Source organism: Netta rufina (assembly GCF_964035555.1).
Source record: "Netta rufina genome assembly, chromosome: 26".
Lineage (NCBI taxonomy): Eukaryota > Metazoa > Chordata > Aves > Anseriformes > Anatidae > Netta > Netta rufina.
Window position 1 is genome coordinate 805,076 of NC_140150.1, and position 22,332 is coordinate 827,407.

The window sequence follows — 22,332 nt, forward strand, 5'->3', positions numbered from 1 at the left end:
CAAATTGCCAATCAGTGAAGTAGATCAACATTGAGAAATCAAAGCAGCGTGTCAGTAAGGCACAGACTCAGGAATATCTTTACGCTCAGTAACTTGCCATTTTGTAGTCATTAACTGCTCTCTCATTTTGCTATGCCTCAACCATTGCATATTTAAAGTCGGGCAGTCAGGGGGTTGCAGGGCCTCAAGAAATGCACAGTCATTCCTTGCTAAGCCCAGAACTTTGTCGACGTGCAACCAAAGCCCGAAGTCTTGGTTCACATGGCAATGCTCCTTGCCTTGCAGGGGCTGGAGATGTGGCTAAGGGCTGCTCGTTCCTGCACACATGCAATTCCTCTTCCACACTGACCAAGTCATCCTAATTGGCTGAAGCTTGGATGTGGTGCTCGGTACTTCAAAGCTAGGTGTGCATGGTAATGGTTGTGTTATTGGGGGGACTTTGCTCTGTTTTTCTTTCAAATAAAAAAGGTTGGTTGAAAAAGTCTCGCTGTGTCAGTTCTGAGAACACCCTGGGCTGGTCCTGCCTCTCTGCATATCTGCAGGGGCTGCAAGATATCGCAGTGTGAGAAATAGCATGTGGTTCAGAGCGTTCACAGCGGGGCTGATAGAAACCACTTACTGGAAGGCTTTTGTCTGCCCCGGTGCAGCGCTGCCAGGGTTCAGAGGTCCGACTCCTGCACTCCTTGTACACAGGCATGCTTTGAAGGCTGCGATCATGTTTTGTGTGAGTCAATGTTTGAAGCACTTTGGAATCTCCCTGGCTGAAGGCATATCTCTATCAAGTAGTTTTGCTTTCTTTATCATGATATGATTACTTATATTGCAGTAAATTTTGTTGTTTTGTTCCAAACCTGTGCAATAACCAGCTCACAATATTGATTTTACCGCAATGATATTGGTCTCTCTAAGGATGTTTTTATTTACCGCATTGTTAGCAAAGCAAGCGGATTGCCCTTGTACTAGCAATAAAATGCGATGCATAAAACTGATAAGAAACGCCTAGGACTGTTGAGTGTTATTTATCCATGCAGCAGATGTGGCTGAAATGTTCAGCCCACAACAAGCTGCCCTCTCTGGGGAGCCCCTGCCATGCTGAAGGGGCAGCTGGAGGGTTGTGGTGCAGCTCCTTCCCTCGGCACCCAGGGACCCCTCCGCAGGTCTCTGTCCAAGGGCTGAGGGAGAAGCAGAGCTGATGCCACCTCTGTGGGGCACAGTGGGATTTGCAAGGGTGAGCTGAGGATGGGAGCTGAGCTGCTTCTCCTTGCCCTTTGGGGAAACCACATCCAAGGCTGAGAGGGTCTCCAACAGCCTGATCACCCCAGTTGTCCTCACCTGGCTGACAGTTTGGGTGAGATTGTGCCTGCCTCAGCTGATGAGCCCTGCACAGCACCAGTGTCCCCCGGGACCCAAGGCACTGCAGGAGCTGCAGCCTCGGTGCAGAGACCTGGGCTCAGGAGGTCCAAGGGGCCTGGGTGCAGATTTGTGTCCCCAGTTCGGGAAGCACTTAGCATGCTCAAAGGTTGCTCTCACAATTGTTTTATTGCCCCCATCAAGACGAAGCCTACTTCCACACCTGTTAATAATTCATTTTAACTGTGGCGCTGGGTTAACTGCTCCATGTTCGGCTTTTGTTACCTTCCCCTAAATATTCGTCTGCCCGTAGTGCTGGGAAAGGCCAAGTCCCCTCTGTGGGGCCAGACCCCGGCTCTCGGTGCAGCTCGGAGGGGGCACAGTAGGGAAGGGTCGCCCCTGCCCAGCTTCTTCCTCGGGCTGGCAGGGGGTCGGGGGAGCGCCCGCTTTGCGCTGCCGGCAGCAAAAGCCGCGGCCGCCTCCGGGCTCCTGGGCTGAAAACGCCTTCGCAGCACAGCTCAGATGCGGGGAGCGCATGGGTACCGGCTGCCCCCGGCCCTGCCCGGCTGTCCCCGGCCGTGCCCGGGCGGGCGGCGCTCCCCGCGGGCGCGCAGTGCCACCGCGCGTCGCTCCGCGGAGCTGTCGCCGCTGCGCCCTGGCGACACCTTGCTGGCACCGCGGGGAACGATGCCGGGAGCAAAGAAAAGTCCCGGCGCTGCCACCTGCCCTTAAACCCGGGCTAAGGGGCTGCTGTCGGGGCTCCCAGCCCGCAGGATTGGTGCCGGGAGCTGCTCCCTCCGGACCCGAGCGCATGGGTAGGAAGCTGCTCTGCCCCATGGTACTTCTGGTAACATCAAAAGGGAGACCCCCAGTTTCCAGGCCACAGCTGGCAAAATACCTCTTCTAGAGAGTCATTTTTTTGGAAAACAGGTCTTCTAGAGAGTTATTTTTTGTATTATTATTTTTTTATTTGGATGCAAATTCTTGACCTCTCTGGGTACGTGGGTGGGACCCGGCTCCGCTTCTGCATTTCCCCGAGTCCAGAAAGGGGCACTTCTGTACCTTAGTACAGAGAAGGGAGGGAGGTGTGTGAGCAAAGTGTGGCCGGGCGGGAGGGGTTAAGGCTTTTCCCTTTGCTCCCTGCCTTGTTCAGCCTGAGGGTGTTCAGCACCAGGAGCAGTCGCTGTCATGGGGTGTCTGTGCTGGGGTGTTGTGTGCTGCCAGCCTGCTGCAGGGGCGCGGTGAGATCCATGGGTGACAAAACCTGCTGCCACCAGGTGAGTCGCCAGTTCCTGGCATCCCATGGGCTCCTTACGGAAGGTAATGAATGTAGCTTGGGGCTGCTATGTCCTGCAGGGAGTGCTGCAGCCTGCGTGCGGATGGAAATGAGCAGAATCGCTGGGGAACTGGGAGAAAAGAGCAACCTCTGGGGGATAAGGAGAAGGACTTATGATATGCAAAGTCGCAGCAGAATCCCAGCCCTGTGGATAGGGGCTGGTTTGCCCCAGTAGTGGGAGCTGTCCCCACCTCAGCTGCAGGAGCTGCTGGAGCAGCCACGGCTGCGTTGGGAAGGAGCTCAGCGGGGTGAGCTCCTGGTGAGATCAAAGGCAGTGGCTGCTGTCGGACGAGCTCTCCCGAGAGGAGCCGGTCGGGCCGGGTAACACGTCCTGAGTCACTCTGAAGAGCAGTGAGGTGGCGAGATATTCTGGGTGGAGGCAGATTGGCGGTGACAGAGATGCTGTGAAGGGGTGCTAACAAGCAGCACTAGCACCGAGCTGCTTCCTCGCTCACCCGGGGCGGGAGTGCTCACCTTGCTCTCTGCACAAGGTCCCGGGTGTCCCGAGCTGACCCCAGCTTTTGGACAGCTGGGCTCTCCACCTCCTTCAGATAGAAAAACAAACAGATTCAGCAGCTCTGGAGCAGCGAGGGACATTTTCAGAGCATCACTCCCGAAGCGAGGAGCACGCCATGGCAGGGTGACAGTGACCACAGCAAGAGGCAGGGACTGCCGATGGTGGCTGCTTCATGGCCTTGCAGCTTCTCCTATTGCTAAACAAGAACTGACTTTCAGAATTTGCTCTTCTGAGCTACGCCTGTGAAGGAAATTTCTCTTCCTTCCTGTAATGAGCATGCGATGGCGAGCAAATCTCTTCCCCCTGAGCAGCGGCCCCGTGCCACATGGATGGGCATCGTGCTGGGACCCGGTGTGTGTTCTCCCAACCAGCAGCGTTGGAGGCTTCTGGCAGCATCTCCGCACAGCCTGCCTGCACTCAGAGCTGTTACCAGTAAATCCCAGCACCTCCTGCTTGTTCTGCAGCGTCCATGGGAGTTAATGATTAAATTGGAGCTAGGGCAGCGCTGTTGAAACAAGTCGGATACGTTATCGCTGTGCACAAACCCCTGTGTCAGGAACAATAACGACCCGTTCTGTCTCTTACTGAACTTCAAAGCTAAAGGGCATTTGAAAACAAAGAGCTGAAATCTCGCAGCAGCGTGTTCACCCACACCGTCCTGCCAAGGGAGATGCAGGGGCTCACTGGGGCTGAACTGTCACATCCTGACCAGAGCAGGGACAAGGCAGCTTCCTGATACCACCAGAATTTAACAAACCACTTCTCCTGAAAGTGATCTTTGTAATGAAAGATGTGTGCAAGAACGCTTTAATTGGGCTAGCAGGTCTCGACAGACTCACATAGACATGGAAATGACACGTCTGAGCCAGTGCGGGACTGATAGTTAAAAAGTGGATAAATAGTCTATGCAAAATGCAAAGCCGAGTGTTTTCTTTGGATCCTTACTGAGATTGTTGCACTGTGTAAACACAGCCTGCATAATCCAGGCATTGAGGGTACATTTGCCAACTCTTTATGTTACATTTTTAATATTATGTTCTCTCTTCATGGCTACTTTTTTGTCTAGGGTCTGCTGTAATTTTACTTTCCAGACACAACTCAGGAAAATTATGCCCAGAATTAAATGGTACCAAGTCTGCTTTCAGACAGGAGCCCAGGCACTCATCTGGAGTCTGGTTGAATGTGGATTTTGGTTTTGTTCTTTCTTTTCTCCTGCTCATCTCCCAGACACCCTGAGAAAGCCAAGCACCCACCATGGCTCTGCCAACTGCTTTTTATCATGTTATTGAGTCTCTGTGCACACTGTGTCAGTACCTTTAGGTTAAAAATGACCACATTTATGTGCAAAGAGCAGCATTCACTACAACCCCTCACACCAGCTGTGCTTGGGCAAGGCTTTGGGCTTGATGAAGGCAGCAGCCAGGCACCTGACCTCAGTGCCCTATAAAAGAGACATGAAGTGCTCTGCTTGGGCTCCTTCCAGTCTGCAAACTGGGGCTGTTTGGGCAGCTTGTGCACCAGGTGATGGCGGGGATGCTGTGGGCACTTGGCTGCGGAGCAGCTCATCCTGGAGACTGCTGCTGAGCGGCGTGGGCTGGGTCGGAGCAGAGGTAAAGCTTCCCTTTGAGCCTATGGATTACGGGTTACATCTGAGCAGGAGATCTCTGTTCCTGTGGTCTTTACTGGCTGGTGTGGAGGGAGAAATCACCTGGGAGGCTGCCAGCACGGGGCTGATGTGGCTGATGCTGGCCCCCAGCCCTGCTCCCAGGGGCTGCAGCTGCCTCCCGGGGTGCAGCAGGAGAGGTTTCCACCCGGTGCTGTTCTCCCCAGGCCCTTGACTTTCAAGTGCAAATGACTGATTTTAAAGGAGTGGCCTTTTCATGGCCTAAATGAAAGAGGAGAAGTTTTGGTTGGCTATCTTGGCAGAAAATTCATTTTAAAGATTCTATGTTCAGCCCCGATGGCATGGGGTGATGGTCAGTTACAGGAGCGATGGTCGCTTACAGGAGCTGTGCACGTGGCTCAGCTGGTGTGAAATGCAAACAAAAAGGAATAAATTGAAGCAACTGCACGGATGAGTGGTGTCCCTTCTCTGAACTCCCAGAGCTGTGCCTCTTCCCAGGGCGAAGTGCTTCTCTTGGCCTTGGGTCCTCTGGGTGTAATCGCTCACCCTGGGCCAGCCCTGCTGAGAGCAGGCGTTGCTATGTAATCCTGCGAGCAAAAATACAGCAATTGACAGGAGAGGTGTGTTTGCAGCCCTTAGAAGGGAAGGGAAGGTGTTTATCCCCGCGGGCTGTGTGACTCCTTGCGCAAGAGCAGCCACCGGGTGCGTGGTGCTGCCCGGAGCTGGGCCTGCTGCGGACACGGGGACGGATCCTGCTGTTACAGGGAGGGTGCAGCTGCAGCCTGCGGAGCCTTTTGCAATATCTGGGAGGGGTTTTCTCAAGCCAAGTTGTGCTTTCTGGCTTTTTTCTCTGGCTGGGGTGTCCTCAGCCCTGTGTGCAGGCAGCTGGCTGGGGAGGATGGGGTGGGACAGCTGGGATGCAAGCACCGAAATCATGAAAGCAGAGCATCCCCGGCTCTTTGTTCCTTTCCCAAGGCCAAGGGTACCAATTTTCACGGAGCACACCTTCACTCTGACCCCTGTTACTGTGAGCTGTGTGTGCCCAAGGTGCTGTGCATGGGACCTGCACCCTGCTCAGTTCTCACTGCAAGGAGCTGTAATCCTGCCCGGCCCCTGCAGCATGGTGTTTACTGAGCAAAACACTGAGTTTTCGGTTGGACCTTAGCCCATGCATCTCCTGGCTTCCTCTCTAGGTTTGCATTACTGCTGGCCAGCCCCAAACTAATTAAGCTATTTGCTTAACTACAAACAAGCATTTCCCTGGTTTCGTAAAGTGCAGCTAATCAGATATTCTCTTGCATTCCTTGGATTCCTGATGTGGGTCAGTGCTTTTAATTTGTACTCTTCCCACCACCCGTGCACACCTCTGTTACTTGGGGTTCAGAAATGGTGCAGCTCGTGCAGAGGGATGCTTTCCCCCTTCCCATGCAAAACCAAGGCTCTGCTTATGCCTGTTCAGAGAGGAATTAGAAACCCAGCTCTGGGTTCTGTGGTATGAGCCTGTTTAGTATTCACAACACTGTCTTTAAAAAGTAATTGTACTGCAAGGTCAGCTAGGAAAACGGTAGACTACAACTTTATCTTAATAATGCCAGCAGTTAATTAACATCAGTAAATTGTTTCATGCAGTTGCCTTCACGGGTCAGCCCCTCTTTCCAAAACAAGCCTGCGTTAGTTTGGAAATGAAATCTCCTGCTAGGAACAAAGGCGCTTGCTCTATTAGGCAGAGGCTCTTTCTAAAAGTCCAGCTCTGAAAACCAGGGTCGCATAAAAGACTTGTTTTTTTTGGGGGGGGAAGAAAATAAAATGGCCCTTTCAAGCCAAGCTGCTGTTAACCACCATGGGCCACGTCCCTGCAGAGCCAGGAGGTGACGCAGGTGGGGTGGGGGCACATTGATGGGTAAAGCTCATAGCTCACCAGAGCTCTGACTGCCACACAGGAGTAAATCTGTACCACAGGGTTATTTTACGATCACATGAATTTTATTACAGGAGTAAAGCACCTTTGTCATAAAAGGTGCACAGCGTAAATTTTGGGTCTCAAGGATGCGGGGAGAGCTGGAAGGGAAGTGGATGGTGCTCCCTGATTTGCATCTCTCAGGTTTGGGGCAGCATTTCTGGTTCTGCCACCAAAACACAATCTGTCACTTCCTAACCCTCTTTTCGTGATGAACGCTGATGTGTGTGGCTTATTGCTAAGTGGTGTACCCAGGGTTATCAGGGCCGGCTGTGAGCACAGTCACTGTCTGAGGAGCACTGGTGCGTGCCTCCAGCTCCCGTCAGCCTGGCAGTTCTGCGTGTGGTAGTCGTGGCTTTGGGGAGGGGTGTGCATGGGGCAGGTGAGCGCTCGGGCCTTGGAGGCTTTTGATTAATTTACCAAAAAAAAAAAAAAAAAAAAAAAACAAACACAAAACCACATAAAATCCCAAAGTGAGCAGCAGAGTCCAGCACTTCTCCCCAGAGAGCTTTTATCCAGAGGCAACCCATGTTAAAACAAGCAAAATCTGCAGTTTCCCCGCTGTAACAGACCCCAGAGGCGTTAAGGACATTGCAGGAGAATCCACCCCGTCCAAGTTCTGACTGCCAGCTTCTTTAAATGACTCGCTCCTTGCTACGTCCAAAACCTTATGTACAGGTTGCACCGCTTTATTTGGCAAGAGCACACCCCTGGGGGCCGCAGGACCCGATGTCCCCCTTCCTGAGGTGCTGGGCTCACGGCAGCAAGTTCTGATGGCCGCACCCCAAGGAAATCCCCGTGGGGTGAGCCCCTCGTGCCGGGGGTCTCGCTTACTCCTTCAGCAGGCCGAGCTTCCTCAGCGCCTCGCGCCGGTGCTCGTCGGTGGCTCCCTTGGGGGAAATCTTGACGCTGACGCAGGAGCGGGGCGGCCGGGGGAAGCTCTGCAGCGGGTGCGATTTGCGCTTGCTGCTCTTCTCCGGCTCGGGGGGCTCCTTCAGAGCCGCGAAGTCCTTCCCAGCGCCGAGGGACACCGGCCGGGGGCGGCTGCTGCGGAGGAAGCTGGGGGCGAGGCGCTCGATGAAGGACATCTTGCCCAGGGAGCCGCTGCTCTTGGTGCCCGGCTCCTTGGCGCTGGCCATGCAGCTGCCCAGCCCCACGCCGGAGCGCTCCAGGGTGTTGGACTTGAAGTGCATCGCCCGTGCGCCCGGGGCCGTGCTCTCCGTTGTTGTCCCTCGGGGAGCAGGGGCAGGGCCGAGGCGGGCACGGGGCTCGCCGCGGTCCTGGGGCAGCCCCAGCTTCTCCAGCGCCTCCCGCCTGGCTTTCTCCCGCTCCTTGGGGTCAAGCTGCCCTGAATTTGCCTTTTCTGCAGTGGAATCGCTGGCGGAGCCGGGCTGAGAGCCGGCGGGTGCCGGAGGGGGGATTTTCACCTTCTGGCCAGGCTCTGTGGCGAGCAGCACTGGGCTGTTTTTGCTGGTTTTCAGGATGATGTTTGGTGGCAGTTTGCGTGGCTTGGGGGCTGTTGGAGGCCCACGCTTGGCTTCAGGGTCCTGAGGGGCCTCCTGGGGTGCTGGCTGCTCCTGCGGGCCCCGAGGGAGCGCTGCGCTCTCTCTCCCCATCTCCCGGTGTGGTGGCAACGTGAGATCGGGGACAGACACGTGCTCTGGGGCTGGCTGGGGTGGCACAGCCCGTGTCCAGCTTTCCTCCGTGTTTTCCCACTTTGCATCCAAGCTGCTCCTCTGTGGCTGCTGTTCATGGCTCACCACGTCATCCTGGAAGGCAGCTGGAGGGGGGATAAGCAGGGGTTTCGCCTGGGTTCGCAGGTTGCCTTGGCCAAGCCTGTCCTCCTCAGCGGTCTCCTGGGAAGCTTTACCCGGTGGCGCTGGGTCCTCCACGACACGTGCAGCTGCTTTGCCATCGGGAGCCTGGTTTGCTCTTTGTGCACTCGCTGCAGTGATGCTCCTTGGAAGGCTGTAGTAGCCTGGGCTTGGAACTGCTGCTGGAGCTGAGCCGGAGGAGCTCTCGCCACCCCTCTGCTCAGCCGCACGCTCCTGGCCTGCGCTGGGAGGGGGAGCCCCGTTCTCCAAATCTAGGCAGAAAGGGGAAAAGTCATGCACTGTTCTGCATGTGGACACAGGATATCTTGCTGCCTACAGAACACTCCATGCCCGATTAAACCAGTGCAGTACAAAGGAGTACTTGCACCCAGTGTTTACCCTGACCCCAGCTAACGTGCTCTGGCTGTAAAGGTCAGATACTTCGGGTTAGACAGAGCACACGCGGTGAGGAGCCTTGACTTGGCACGCGTGTTCAGAGCACAGGAGAAGATGCAGTGCTCTTTGCCTTCGTAGACAGCTGCTGGCAGCTCCTGCATGCAACAACTGGGAGGAGGCAGCTGGTGCCCTACCTATGGCTCCCTGCAGCCTCCTCTCACCCACAGAGTGATGGAAACCGGCTGGCTTTTGCTTATGTGAATAAAACTGGGGCCCTGCTCCTTCCCTGCCTGCCAAGGAGGTGCACCCCAGGTAGGAGCGTGATCCCCAGCTCACCCCGGGCAGCGGCGTCTCTCCTGGGCCGTGGCCTGGGGGGCTCCGCGTAGTCGGTGTCATCGGTGGAAACCCCGCTGTCTGCTTCGGCATCCAGCGAGCCGATGGTTTCTTCCAGAAACATCAAGCACTCCTTCTCTTCCACAGACAAATAGTCGTAGCTGTTATCACTCTGAAAAGGAACAAGGCAGTGAGGATGGGAGACACGAGTTCTATTCACAGCCCCAGCAGCTCAGGGGAGACCTGGGGCACAAGTCCTGGCCCTGGGACTTGGGCAGTGACTATTTAGAGGTGGGTGCTGAGCAGCTGCAGGCAACCAGAGAATGTCCTCTAACGAGGATGGTGCTGCAGGGACACTCTTACATCGCCCTACTGTGAGCATCATTAGACAGGTTATTCTCATTTTGGAAACTTGGCCTCCACCTCCCAGTTCTTTGTTCTCCTTTGAAATAGGACAGGGCTGGTACCGTGGGTGGTCTGTAGATGCTGGCGTCTGTACTGACCAGCAGTGCTGAATCCTAGAAGCTTGTCTAAACATCTTAAATACTGAAGGCTCCCTGGGGAGGGTGGTCTCTTGTTCTCCCATTTGTACCCCAGCCTAGAAAGGCGTACAGCAAGATCCTGCTTAATTATTGTTGCACTTCAAGCCTCGTGAGATACGATCGCTGTAGAAGTGCCAAGTCAGAAGGCACCACAACGATATATCATCAAACAGCTGGAGCGGGGGAAAGGATGGAGAGTGCATCAGATCAACAAGCTTGGGGGGTAAGATGTCCCAGGTGGAGTTGTTTTGCAGAGGCACCTACCCAAAGCCTTTACCATGCAATATCGCAACCAGTTTGTCCATCCCTAATAAATTTTAGAGGGTTTGGTTCTGGTTTGCCATACATCAAATGGAAAACCTGTTCGGGACTGAGCTCTGCACTAGCACATATCAATTATGCTCCAAGTCAGACAGGATGTAATTAGGCCATCAATCTTGGAATCAGTGTTTGGAGACAAACAAGTTTTAAGAAACAGATAATGAAAAATTGCGCATCTACACCCATCACCCCAGCTCGTCCCTGCCTTAACTCCTAAATCAATCTCCTGTCAGCTGGGGAGGAGTCTCGGTGTCTCTTCCAGGTGAAGTCACCCTGCTGGAGCTGCTCTGACCCAGTTCTCCAGCTGGTGTAACCCTGCATGGAGGAACCACCAGGCTCCTCCTGCCCAGTGCCAGGACAACCCGCCCCTGCCCCTTCGGCAGCTCTTGCAGCTCAGTTTTATTCCCCAAGGGATCCGAGCTGCAGTGAGGTCTGCTCCATCGCTGCCATGCAGGACTCCGAGCACTTTGGGGCAGGGATTCCTGGGGCCCTTGTGCTGCCCTTGGCACCGGGCTCCCTGGGCGCTGCCACAGCACCTGCAGGGAGAGGTTTTGAGCAGAACAGAAATTGAGGAGAGTAGAAATGAGACCCAAATTTCATGCTGAGAGGAGTGAGCTGTGCCTGGGCTGGGTGCAATGGGGTGACTTACCCGCTGCGAGTGGTTGGAGGCCGTGCTGACCATGCTGTCACAGCTGTCGGAGTTGCAGCCAGCCATCCCCAGCCCCAGCTCCTTCCCAGGCATGTCACGGGCTGCTGTGGTGGCCGGCGCAGGCTGGGATAGCCCGGCTGGAGCAGAAGGAAGGAGATGTGTTAGGCTGTGAGGCTGCTTGTGGGGCCACAGGGAGCACAGGGGGGCTGCAGGGTGCAAAGGTGCTCGTCCTTAGGCTGCTCCCAGAGGGGAGCTGCCCTGCTGCTGCGTGCTTCCCTCCATAGCCACGGAGCTCTCAGGAGGGTGCCTGGGTGCGTTTGGGCAGGCGATGGGCAGCAGCGATGTGCTGGCATCCCCTGATGTCCCCTGCTGTGCCAATACCACACGCAGCCCACCAGCAGTGCCATCTGAAGGCGGTGCCGAGCTGAGTGGGGTTTCTCCCTGCCATGCCACCCCGGGGGTCCCACGCCAGCCGCTTATCTTCACAGGGCGCCCAGTAAGGAGAGCTTTGCTGCCTGGGAGAAAGGCCGAGCAGCCTACAGAAGCCATAATTACAGCCGTGAAGTTGTAATCTTCCAAAATTTACCGCCACCGCCGCCAATTAGGGGCTTTCTTCACTCGCACCGCCCGTCCTCCAGGAGGGCTCTGGGCTGCGGAGGCTGCTGAGAGCAGCAAACAAACGCCCCCCCCAGCGCTCCCCGTCCCACGCGGGAGCAGACAGAGGAGCTCTTTGTGCCGTAACCTGGCCGTGGCGCACGGCAGCACACTGCTGCTTTTTTTTTTTTTTTTTTTTTTTTTTTTTTTTTTTTTTTTTATGGAAGCAGGATCAGGGATTTAGATCTGGCGATAAGCGAGCAGAACTGGCTCCTTGTTGAGAGAGCCGGACCCTGAAAGAATTCCTTTGTAATTGGGATATGCCGCGAAAATCAGATTTCACCGCCCACGCCCCGAGAGATCCAACGCTTCCACCCAGGAAGAGCCGAGTGTTTCAGCCTCACTTCTGCAGTGTTTACTGCCCAGGACGCATTTGAGGAAGCAATGTTTTGGAGCAGCAGCACCCTCATTTCTCTGAATTTGGATAAGGTCACAGCTTTCAGCTGTCAGGAAGCAGGGACGTGGTGTGGGTCTGGGGCTTTTCAGGCTTCTGCAGGCTGCGTGGTTTTGCTGTGAACCCAAACATTTGTGATGTGAAATAGAAATCTGCTTGCAGCAACCTCTTGGTGCTCAGCTGCTCGCTCGGGACCCGCAGGATTGCTGCAATGCTCCTCGCTGCTTCCCTCCTCACCGCACAAACCCCAGGGAGCAAAGCGGGCACAGGGAAGCGAAAGTCCTGCTTGAACTTGACACCCGCAGCAGGAGTGTCAGAAGAAACACCTCTCGTTCGAAGGATGTTGCAGGAGCAGAGGCTGGCAGCCCCCACCCCAAACCCACCCATGTGCAGGGGCTGCAAAACCAGCCCCGAGCGCGGGCACCAGGAGGAGGCAAAGTTCAGCACAGAGCACGTCGGGATCTGCGCAGGAACAAGAGGTTCATTTTGCTCTGTGCTGGTTCTCCGAGCAGATTACGGCTCTGACACATTCATCTGACTCAGGAGAGGGGAAAGGGAAGCCAGCCCTGAAAAAATCTGTTTTTAGGATTCAGGAGGGTTTTACGGCTCCTGCCTTTCACACAACAACAGCTCCACCACGAACTGAAAATGACCGAGCCTTTAAATTAAAAGTCGTGGTCTCTGAAAAGCTGGTTCTGGTGACTTATTCTTCCCCCACCAAAAATGTTTTTGTAAGAGGCGACTTTTTATCTGAAATAAAAGCTAGTTTGGGCAGCTTTTGCAACAGCTGCCCTAACTGTCCTCCACAGAGCTTGCTGAGCCCTCAAACATCAAAGAGGCGCTGGGTAGCAATTAATGCTAATTGCTTTAAGTGAAGAGGCCACTTTCTTTTAAGCCCAGAGTTACTACGAGTGCTCAGTCGCAGCTCTGCAGCAATGTTTGGGAACGTCGGTGGGTTTTTTGCCCAAGGCAGTGCAGCTCCATCCCGTGCCTTACACCTGCTGGCAGAGGGTCTCATCCTGCCAGCTCCAAACACGAAGAAGAGCGAGGAGGCAATGGCAGCAGGTCCCAGTTCCTCCTATTTAACCAAATCAATCGGGTGCACGTCGCACTTCCCCGAGCTGACTTTGCTGTCCCAAGTACGAGTTTTACCAGCACGGCCACCAGCAGCCGTTGGGTCTCCCCAGCTCCCCCCCACCTCCTGCGGCCACCCCGTCCCTTCCCCAGTGCCACCTCGGTGTGACAGCTCCGCCACCCTTCTCCTCCCAAAACAAAGCAGCCGTGAGGGTTCCCGCAGCCCCCGTGTCCCCCCGGGGTTAGAGGCGCCCAGCTCCTCACCGCGGCCGCGTTCAGCAGGAAAAGGACAGAGAGCAGAGGGCGAGAAGGAACAGAGATCGTCGGGCTCTTTTACCAGGATGGCTGTCGTTCCGCGGTGCCCAAATCCTTGTCCTGGCCGTGCCTATCCCAGGACCTCTTTACTTTTCCGTGCTAACCAAACAGGGCCGGGTTACACATTAACTCGCCCTCCCAGCAGAGATAAGGCTGCGCGGGGCTCGCCGGGCACGCGTGGCAGCAGCCAGCTCCTCACCTGCAGCCACGCCAAGCCGAACTCATCCCCAGCACGGCAAGCTCCTTACTGCCGGGCGCTGCTGCAGCAGGAGGAGCAGCAGGGCCGGCTTGGGGTCACGGCCCAGCCCAGCACCGTGCTCAGCCCCGGAGGGGCGCGGTGGCTGCGTGCGTCGTAGCCCCGCGGGAGCAGCTCTGCCAGGGCGCAGCGGCCACGCCAGCACCCCGTGCCCGGGAGGGCAGAGGCGGGCGAGCGGCTGCGGGTGCTCAGCACCACCCAGAGCCCTCCCTTTTTGGCTCCGGCTGCCGGCCTCGGCACGGGTTTCACCGGAGACTCCTTAATCTGACATCCTGTTCGGCTGCATAGTTGCTCGCTGACATCTGGAGGAGTCGCGCGCGCAGCCCTGACCCAAGCGCTTTTTGCACATGGTAATTAAATCCCGCGCTGGGTGCTGCCGAATGCGTTCCCTCGCAGCAGGTTGATTCCCTTCCCTCGTTTGGGTCCCTCAGCTCAGGGTTCCTTCACAGCTCCAAAAGCACAGATTTGTTGCCCAAACCGACGGAGAGTCGCGTATCACCAAAGCTATCCCAGAAACCCAACATTCGCCTGCTGCTGCTTGCCACGATAAAAAGCCATTTTGGGAGGAAAGCTTCACCAGTGCCCTGTATTTGCCTGTTAGAGGAGGGGTGAGGAGCCCAGGTATGTTCAGCTTGCACAGACAGCTGCGGACCTGCAGCTCCCCCGTTGCAGGGGCAGAGCGATGTGGAGCCCCTCTGCAGGCTCACCCCCAGCTCTCATACTGGAAATGTTTCCTTGCAAGGTGTTGTGAGAGAGAGTCCAAAAATAACCAAATATTCAAGCAGAATCCCTGCAGCAAACTCCCATATCTGATAGAGCCACCAGATTCATTCACATTTTCATGCTTTGGTGATTTATTTTTTTTAAATATCGTGTCGCAACATGTGCCCTGCTACACAGAACAGGGAAGTGGAAACATCAGTTATTTAAAGCTGCGGTAGGATGGATGGAAAGCGATGAGCCAGGAAGCCCCGAGATTGCCGCCAGCCCCATCAAGCTGCAGCTGTGCCTGGTTACAAAAGGGCCGGGTGGGATAAAAGGCAAATCACAGCAAATGGGGGGCTCCTGGGAGCCTTGTGCCAGCTCTGCTCTGCTCTGCTCTTCCACCCTGGCCTGCAGCAAAGTTAAGAGGTGTGAACGTGTGTGGATGTGTCCAGAGCTGCAGCAGGGCACTGACCGGTTGTTGTTATAGAGCCAGGTGCCGGGCTTAGTCCAAATGCCACTGGAAGTGGTAGCTGGTGTGGTGCTCGGTGGTGTGGTGGTTTACGCGGTCGGGTTTCTGATGGTTTTTGTGAAGTTGTGTTTAGTTCTGAGCCTACTCGTAACAAGGGAGCAAATCAAACCCAGATATTTCCGTATTGTATGTACAGATACAGAGGGCAAGGAACGCCCCAGGGCAGGGCAAGTGTGTTCTGAGAGCATGATGCTGATAGCACCGGGACCTAAACCTATGCAATAGGATATGTGGAGCTGCTGTGTGGGCTCTATATAGATCAAGGAAAATATCCTGATCCATTCAGAGAAGCCTGGAGCTGCTGAGAAAGCTCAGCTTCTCTGAACTGGATGCCCGGAAAGAACCTGGTCTTTCTCTGTGTTCTTCCTCCAACAAACAAAAATAGTGACTACCCAAAATAAAGCATGAGTTCACGTACGTGGTATGAGGCATATGCAAGTAGTCAAGTGATGCAAAGAAAACTCTCGGCAGGGCTACGGAAGGACTTTGGCATGCTGACAGGCCCCTGGAGCCTCACCCTCTGCATAAACAACAGGGCAGGCATGATTCAGTCCTGGCGCTGAAGGAAGCGCATCCGTGCGGCGTCGCAGATAAGATCCCTGCTAGCACAGCCACGTCCATTTGTCTGTGTAGGGCTGCTGAACACTTCCCTCACACCGAGCTGTACGTACAGTGCTGTGTATGCTGATAAATTAATTATGAAAAACCCTGGGTGACCAATAGCTCGTATTACGCAGCAGTGTGGAGCAGTAACTGCGTCTTGGTGAGGCTGTGAACCGAGCAGGGAGCCCTATTTATGATCCCCACCTTACAGGAGAGGGGCAGAGAGCCGAGGTGGTCTGGGTCTGTTTCCACAGCTTGGTTAGCACTAACTCTACCTGAGAAACCAGGAGCCAGGGCTTACTGTGTAACACAGCTCCCCAGCACCTTCCCCTAGGCTTTAATTAAAAATAATAGACAGGGGCACCGCGGTCCTGGACAACCTAATTTTGTGAACTCCCCTATTCTGTCATTACAGAATTCTGGTGCTCAGACTTGGAAAAGTAAAAAAGCAACCTTGATTTCCACAAATTTAAAGTCATTTTATTCTGCCCTGTCCAGAGCGGAGCAAAACCCGACGGCAGGTCTGAGGCTGGAGGCATAGCTGCGTTCAAGGCACAGGCAGACGTTTAATTTGTAGGATACAGAGCTGTAATTTTCAAAAAACAAAGCTGAAAACTCTGTGCGCCTCTTATTAACGAGTTTCCCTGCCAGGGGGAGGGCTGCTGGGCCACGCAGCCAAGACAGATGCCTTCATCAGCTCTGCACCCAGGTCTGAAATCCCCAAAATCCACCAACACCAGGGTTTCTGCGCTAAAGGCAGTCAGCAGAGACATTCTGCAAGGAATCAGAAGTTTCCTTCATTTGTGCCCGTGCCCTCGCCCCTGCTCCCTGCTTCCTCAATCCTAGAGCAAATAATGACATTGCCCAGGTCACGGGCGGTCAGAACAATGCCTGCTGTGTTCCTGGGCTGGGAGCGCAGTTTGACGAGGGCTTTGTCACCCCACAGCTGATCACGATCGCTGCGCTGTGATAGCCCTGAACAGGTCGCTACGAAAACTGGGGTGGGCACACAGGACACGCTTCCAAAAACACCACGAGCAAACCCTGCTGCGAGCGCACACGAGGAGATGCGAATGGAGGAACTGCTCCTGTACCACGTCACGAGATGGCCCTTTCCCCCTCTCCCCAGTCGTCCTTTTTATGTAACTTCACTCAGGACTCAGGAATCCGATTTCTCTCTCTGCTGCTGTGTGTGCTTGTCGAGTTGATACGAAAACATTGCGGTCGCTATCACAAACCATGTGTAATTTCTGCTCTCAAAGAAAAAAATATGGGAGGCAGTCAGGAGCTATCAGCTCCGAGGATGTGCAGCATTCCTCGTGTTTCCCTGGGGTAACAGGCAGCACCCATGCTGTTCTGTTCCCTGGTGCTATGCTGTTATATCCCTTGAAGTCTACAACAAAAATCCATTCCCAAATTCCTCTATTTTGCTTTAGCAGCATTTTTTTCCCTTTCCCTGAAAGAAACATAAAGGACTGGTACTTGTTAAGGGCACGGCAAAGGAGCTGCTTCTAGAATCCAAGTTGCAGAGGCGCACAGGCAGCCAGCAACTCACCTGCTGGCAGCAGCGCCTGGGGAATTCAGAGCTGTGCCCGCTTCCTCCTGTGGCTGGCCTTTCGGGCGATCGCTTCCATGAAATGCACGGGAATGTCACAAAGAGAAAATTCCTGAACTCTTGTTTAATGACTTATACACGTAACTGCGTGAATGACTGGGGAGGTATGTAAAACCTTCAGTTGTTGTTCTTCTTGATGCCTGACAGGGTACACAGAGGAAGTGTTTTACTGTAAAAAATAATGCTGTTGTTGAGCAAGTTGAAAGAGAAGAAGGCCTGAGCAGGCTGCGAGGCTGAGTCCCTCCCGATGTGACTGCCTCTCAGTGTCAAAGGATAAAAGGAACAAGACGGGGGAAAGCAGACGTAAATTACTCCAAGACTGCATTATATAGGGGTGAAGGCCTTAAATACACTGGTGAACACGAGTGAGTAGGGCAAAACAATGAAATTCAAGAACTGAGACAGAGACTACACTAAACAAGTACGCATGCATCAGTCGTTTATTGGTGCATCAACAATTTCTGCAGTTCGGGGTACGTGTTTAAGGAAATCTGTTATTCCCAACGATCCGTGCTGATGACACAAAGCAGGTTATACCACTGGGTTACATCGGTAAGATTTGTAGGAACATTTGCTCACACCGCTCGCTGCTGCAATGGGAACACGCGCTACCAACACCAGTGAAAGTCCTTGCTCGACGTCTGCTAAACGTGTCAGCTCGGCCAGGCTTTTAAAGTGCTGTTAGGACCATGAGATGTGCATCTCTTCATACGATATAAAATGCTCGTGAAAGGCCACGTGATTCGAGTGTGTTAAGCTCCTCTTTAGTTAAAGAAGGAATTTAGTGCTGGTGAAAGGGCCAGATTAGCAGCAGGAAACTGAAATTCTTTATTTAGGCAAAAAAAAAAACACACCTGTATTGCCCAGTAAAGCAGCATTAATAACCCAGCTTTCAGCAAACCAACCCCCAAAGTAAAAATTTGTTTCCAGGGCCCATTTAATTATTGACCTATGTGCTGAAGTATTCAGCAAGGAAATTAGTGCTTGCTTTAAATTTTTTTGGGAATAAGTGGTAACAGTAAGGACAGAGCCATGTCTTGCAGGCTTTCTGGACTGAGCCTGTGCCCCACAAGGCATCTGCTCTTAAACACCTGTAACTGAGACCTTGCTGCACAATTAATAACTGTCCAGTGCCAATGTATGAGTGATGTTCAGAAATCCATCCTATTAGTACCAGGATGCTGCTTTTGTGACACTTCCATAACTGTACCGTTAAGGACAGGTAAATGCTGGTAAAGAGATATTAAAAAAAAATCCCTAACTTTCACAATCTTTTTTTAAAAAGGGGAGTTGTCCTTTAACTGCATTCTGTTCAGGAGAGTTCAGAACTACACAAGGTTTTCCAACTCCACCACTATCCCCTTGTTACTTGTTCTTCGGAACAGTGTGTCAGCCTGTAACAGCATCAGCTTTTACACAGATGAATTACAGCAGTTCAGTTGGTATTTTTTTAACCAAAGAGATTTTATTGGCTAGGCAACTAAGGAAAACATCCACGCAGTGATACTGACACATCGCCCTCAAATGGAACTCGCACTCTGTTAGTGGATTTGCTATGCAAATACAATAAAGCAAAGCTAAACACGCTGGATTAAATAAAACTAAGTTTAAATTTAAAAATACTGCAACTGAGAAATATCCCAAAAAATGTTTTTACACACTTTCAGAAATCCATCCAAGATACAAAGCTAAAAAAATCTAAATGTTGCTCCCAAACGTCAACACATTTGCAAACATGGCAGACAATAAATACTTCCACTTCTACAGCACTTTTGTTTCAAAGACACCCAAAGATAGTCACCTTGTGCACCTCTCTGAGGTAGGTATTCTGTCCGTTTTACAGGTGGCAAGTGGTGAGGAACAGCTCCTTGTCCAAGGCGCCTCACCTCTTCAGTGTGAAAGCTGAGAACATGATTTAGGATTGATAGTCTCTTGGTCTCATTCCTAGACAGCATTGCATCTCAAGTAGTTTTAACACAGTGTAATCTTCAAGTTCCTTTGAACTGTCAGGTTATTTCTTTAGGTTCATAAAAGCATCAGCTTCTACAGGTTGTTTATTTTTTTTTCCTCATGATAGGCTAAAGCAAAGTGGGGTTTAACACTGGAAGCTAAGTGATTTTCTGTCGGGAACTCCCAACATTGTGAATATCTACTTTAATACTGAATTGAAAAGAAACTTGGTCCTCAGTGCTTTTGGCAATTAATCCTTAATTATTCATGATTCACTTTAGCAAAGCACTTACATAATTACGTTCCATTTTCAGTAAGACCCCTTCGGTATTTTAAGGTATTTCAAGCTCAGCTGAGAACTTCAGTGGAACACGCTTCCTGCAGAAAGTAAGTTTTTGCTGCACCAGGAGTTTAGCTAGATGCCTTACCCAACAGAGGCCCTTAAAGCTAGCTAGGCTGATCCCATCAGGAAAGTGGGCTTATTTCTGCCTCAAAATGAAAACGAACCTCTTTGCTCCCCATTTGGAGAAGTGCAAGAGAGAGAACTCAAAACAGAGTGGCAAAGAATAGAAGGCTAAGAGTACTTTAAAATTCATTAAAAACAAGCACGTATTACAGGCATTAAAAAGAAAATCCCTTTCAGTAATATGCACCTTTACAGCACCTTTTAAAAGACCTCAAAGCACTTACTGTTAAGCCTCACAACCTTTCTGTGAGGTAAGATTTATTTAAACCAATTCCAACCTCCCTGATTCTGAGTAGTACGAGAAGTAGGGCAGTTTACCCAGCTTGTTTTGTTCTGGCAATTAAACTGCACCCTTCATTATCAGAATTAAAGTCTTGCTGCTGAACAGTCATCAGTGACAAATCAAACGCATTAAGGCAGAATGCAGATGAAGAAACCTTGAGCCTCCCTTCTGGATTAGCACTCTGCCCTTGTAAAAAGGGCAAAACGTCTTACCTGGAAAGAATGAGAACCATACCTTAAAGTGCTAATTTACAGTATTTGGAATCTGCTACAGCTCAGTAACACTGTGGCCGTGAGATCAGCTACACACAAGGCAAATCTGTTTGAATGTATGTAACAGATGCAAATTAAGTTACTTCCCTAGCTACTCTATTGCCCTCTTGCCAGAAGTTGAGATATTCTAAAGAAGAATCCAAGAATTTCAAGAAACATGCCTATGTTCCGATGCAGTGTAAACACCAAGGGGTTGATAGTTATTTTTCAAGCAACTAAAAACTACCTATGGAGGATTAATAAGTTTATTCAACACTTAACCAACTACTCGTTAATTTTAAGAAGGCTACCTTAAAGCTTAAAGGCCATTTCTCTCTCTAAAGCCATGACTTCACACAAACAATACATTCTACTTCTGATGGTACCTTAGCATAGGGCAGCTTTGGAGATGTTCTTTCCGCTAAAAACTGTGCACAAGGTGAGCAGTTTCCCCCGTGAGGTCTGCCTGTATGTGCAGAGTCTGTTTTTTGACATAAACAATGCCAATAGATGTTTCCCAAACCCTTAGATCAATTTAATTACCCTGAAAACATAATGCAGAGAGATTAATTCTGTAACTGAGAGGCTACGTTGTTATGTTAGTGTTGAAGCCTGGTTTTGTGTGTCTGCTCTGAGCAGACACACAAAGGAAAGATTATTTCAGGAATCAGGTTTTAGCTGCCAGTGTATACCACCTGCCAAAGTACTATAAATTAGCATGCGAGAAGATACCTATTTCAAACCAGCTGGCAAAGTCACTAACCACAGCAAACCTGTGCACCTCGGCCATCGTTAAGTTAATGCTTTTCAAGCTCTGTGAACGGAATTTTATGATTACATACAGCTTATCTGGAAATCCAGAATTTTATTCCGGATCAGTGAGGTAGTAGCTGTACCCATCCTCATGCAGCTGTCACACTTCCCCGAAGTTGGTGTGTCCCGTCTCCTTGGCGTGTTCTCTGGCTTCCACTTGTCCTGTCAGTCCCTTCTGGCACACCATGCAGCGCAGTGTAAAGCGGTTCACGTCGGTAAACTGCCTCTTCCGTCGGGCTTCATCTGCTAACTCCAAGGCTTGTGCAAGAACAACATCGTCAGTGGTAGAGAAAATGGTCTGGGGAGGAACGTCCGAGTCGGGGATCCTACGCTCAAGGGGATCGTAGTGAATCCCATCGTAAATCAACAGGACCCGCTTGGTGTAACCCGCATCCTCCCCAAAGCGGTCGATTCGGACGGTCTGCGTGTCCACCACGCAGATTTCACACTGGTAGAACTTGGATAAAATGGACACTTCGATGGCTCCTCCCCAGGTTTCTTCTCTCCGGATCCAGTCGCAGTACTCCCTGTTGGTTTTCCCTAGCACGGCCTCACAGTAAGACTCGGGATCGCTCGCTACTATCTGCGCTATCAGGCTGCGCATCTCTGGAGCACAGCCGGGGTCGTACACACCCCCCTCCACCACGTAGTACACGCTGGTGAACAGACAGGAGTTATCTGCCGGCACCACCCTCCGCGCCAGCACCGGCACCGCTTCCCTGACTGAGTTGGCCATGGGTCTTTTCGCAACTGTAGGTGGGTCAGCGCCGGGCTTGGATGGATCCTCCTCGACGATGAGAGTGTCCCCTGTCAGGGAGAGAGGGGAGTTGAGAGGGACACACGGGTGGGAGCTAACGATGCTGCTGGGGGGACCCCAAGGGACCGGGGGGAGACCCAAGCAGCCCGTCACAGTGCTCTCTTGCCTCGTCCCCTCCGAAGGCACCTCGACCACAGCCCGCCCGCCTTCCCTGGCCCCGCGGAGCCGCCCCGAAGGAAGAGGAGAGCCCGGCCCGGCCTGGCAGCAGCTCGGCCAGGCCCACGCAGCCGAGGCGCCGCCGCCCGCTCTCACCCGAGTGGATGCCGAGGTCTCCCAGCCGCCGCTCGCCGTCGCTGAGGTCGAGGCTCCGCGGGGGGAAGCCGAGGAGGAGGCGCTGGGCCGGGGCGGGGACGCCGGTGAGGGCGGCGAGAGTGGCCTGCATGTCGCGGAGGCGGGAGTGGGCGGTGAGGCCGGGCAGCGGCTGGCTGCCGCCCCGGGCCTTGCAGCGCAGCCGCAGCATCGTGCGCGGGGCCGCCCCGCGCTGCCGCCGCCACCGCCTCCGCCGCCCCGACTGGCCGCCGCTTCCGCTTCCGGCCGGTTCCCCCCGCCCTCTCTCGCGAGATCTCCCTCCGCGCCCCGTCATTGGCCGCGGGGCGACGCCGGCACCCGGCCCCGCGCGGGGCTGCGGCCAATCAGGGCGCCGCCATCGCGGGGCCGGCGGGGAGGGGGGGGAAGAGGGCGCGCGCGCGGCGGCCGAGCCTCGGTTTGGTCCGCGCGGCGGGCACGCCCCCCTTTGTGACGTCACGCGGGGCGCCTTCGCGCCGCCCG

General features: G+C 53.3%; 2 protein-coding genes across 2 annotated transcripts; both read right to left on the minus strand.

Moving 5' to 3' along the window:
• Nucleotides 1-7,158: 7,158 nt before the first annotated feature.
• Nucleotides 7,159-13,339, minus strand: LOC311218842 (specifically androgen-regulated gene protein). Its single transcript, XM_084301716.1, has 4 exons — nt 13,299-13,339; nt 10,840-10,976; nt 9,331-9,499; nt 7,159-8,870 (listed from the first exon to the last, which is right to left on the minus strand). The coding sequence occupies exons 2-4, from the start codon at nt 10,930-10,932 to the stop codon at nt 7,615-7,617; spliced, it is 1,518 nt and encodes a 505-aa protein (XP_084157842.1). The 5' UTR covers nt 10,933-10,976; nt 13,299-13,339; the 3' UTR covers nt 7,159-7,614.
• A 4,177-nt stretch (nt 13,340-17,516) lies between these two features.
• YOD1 (YOD1 deubiquitinase) lies at nt 17,517-22,061 on the minus strand. Its single transcript, XM_084301824.1, has 2 exons — nt 21,817-22,061; nt 17,517-21,554 (listed from the first exon to the last, which is right to left on the minus strand). Exons 1-2 carry the CDS (start codon nt 22,022-22,024, stop codon nt 20,848-20,850), a joined length of 915 nt encoding a protein of 304 aa, XP_084157950.1. The 5' UTR covers nt 22,025-22,061; the 3' UTR covers nt 17,517-20,847.
• Between the last annotated feature and the right edge of the window lie 271 nt (nt 22,062-22,332).

Coding starts and splice junctions, on each gene's coding strand:
- LOC311218842 (XM_084301716.1), bottom strand. CDS start 10,932: ATGCCTGGGAAGGAGCTGGGGCTGGGGATGGCTGGCTGCAACTCCGAC. Junction 9,500..10,839: donor CCTCCAACCACTCGCAGCGG/GTAAGTCACCCC, acceptor GTTCCTTTTCAG/AGTGATAACAGCTACGACTA. Junction 8,871..9,330: donor GAGAGACGCCGCTGCCCGGG/GTGAGCTGGGGA, acceptor CTTTCTGCCTAG/ATTTGGAGAACGGGGCTCCC.
- YOD1 (XM_084301824.1), bottom strand. CDS start 22,024: ATGCTGCGGCTGCGCTGCAAGGCCCGGGGCGGCAGCCAGCCGCTGCCC. Junction 21,555..21,816: donor AGACCTCGGCATCCACTCGG/GTGAGAGCGGGC, acceptor TCTCCCTGACAG/GGGACACTCTCATCGTCGAG.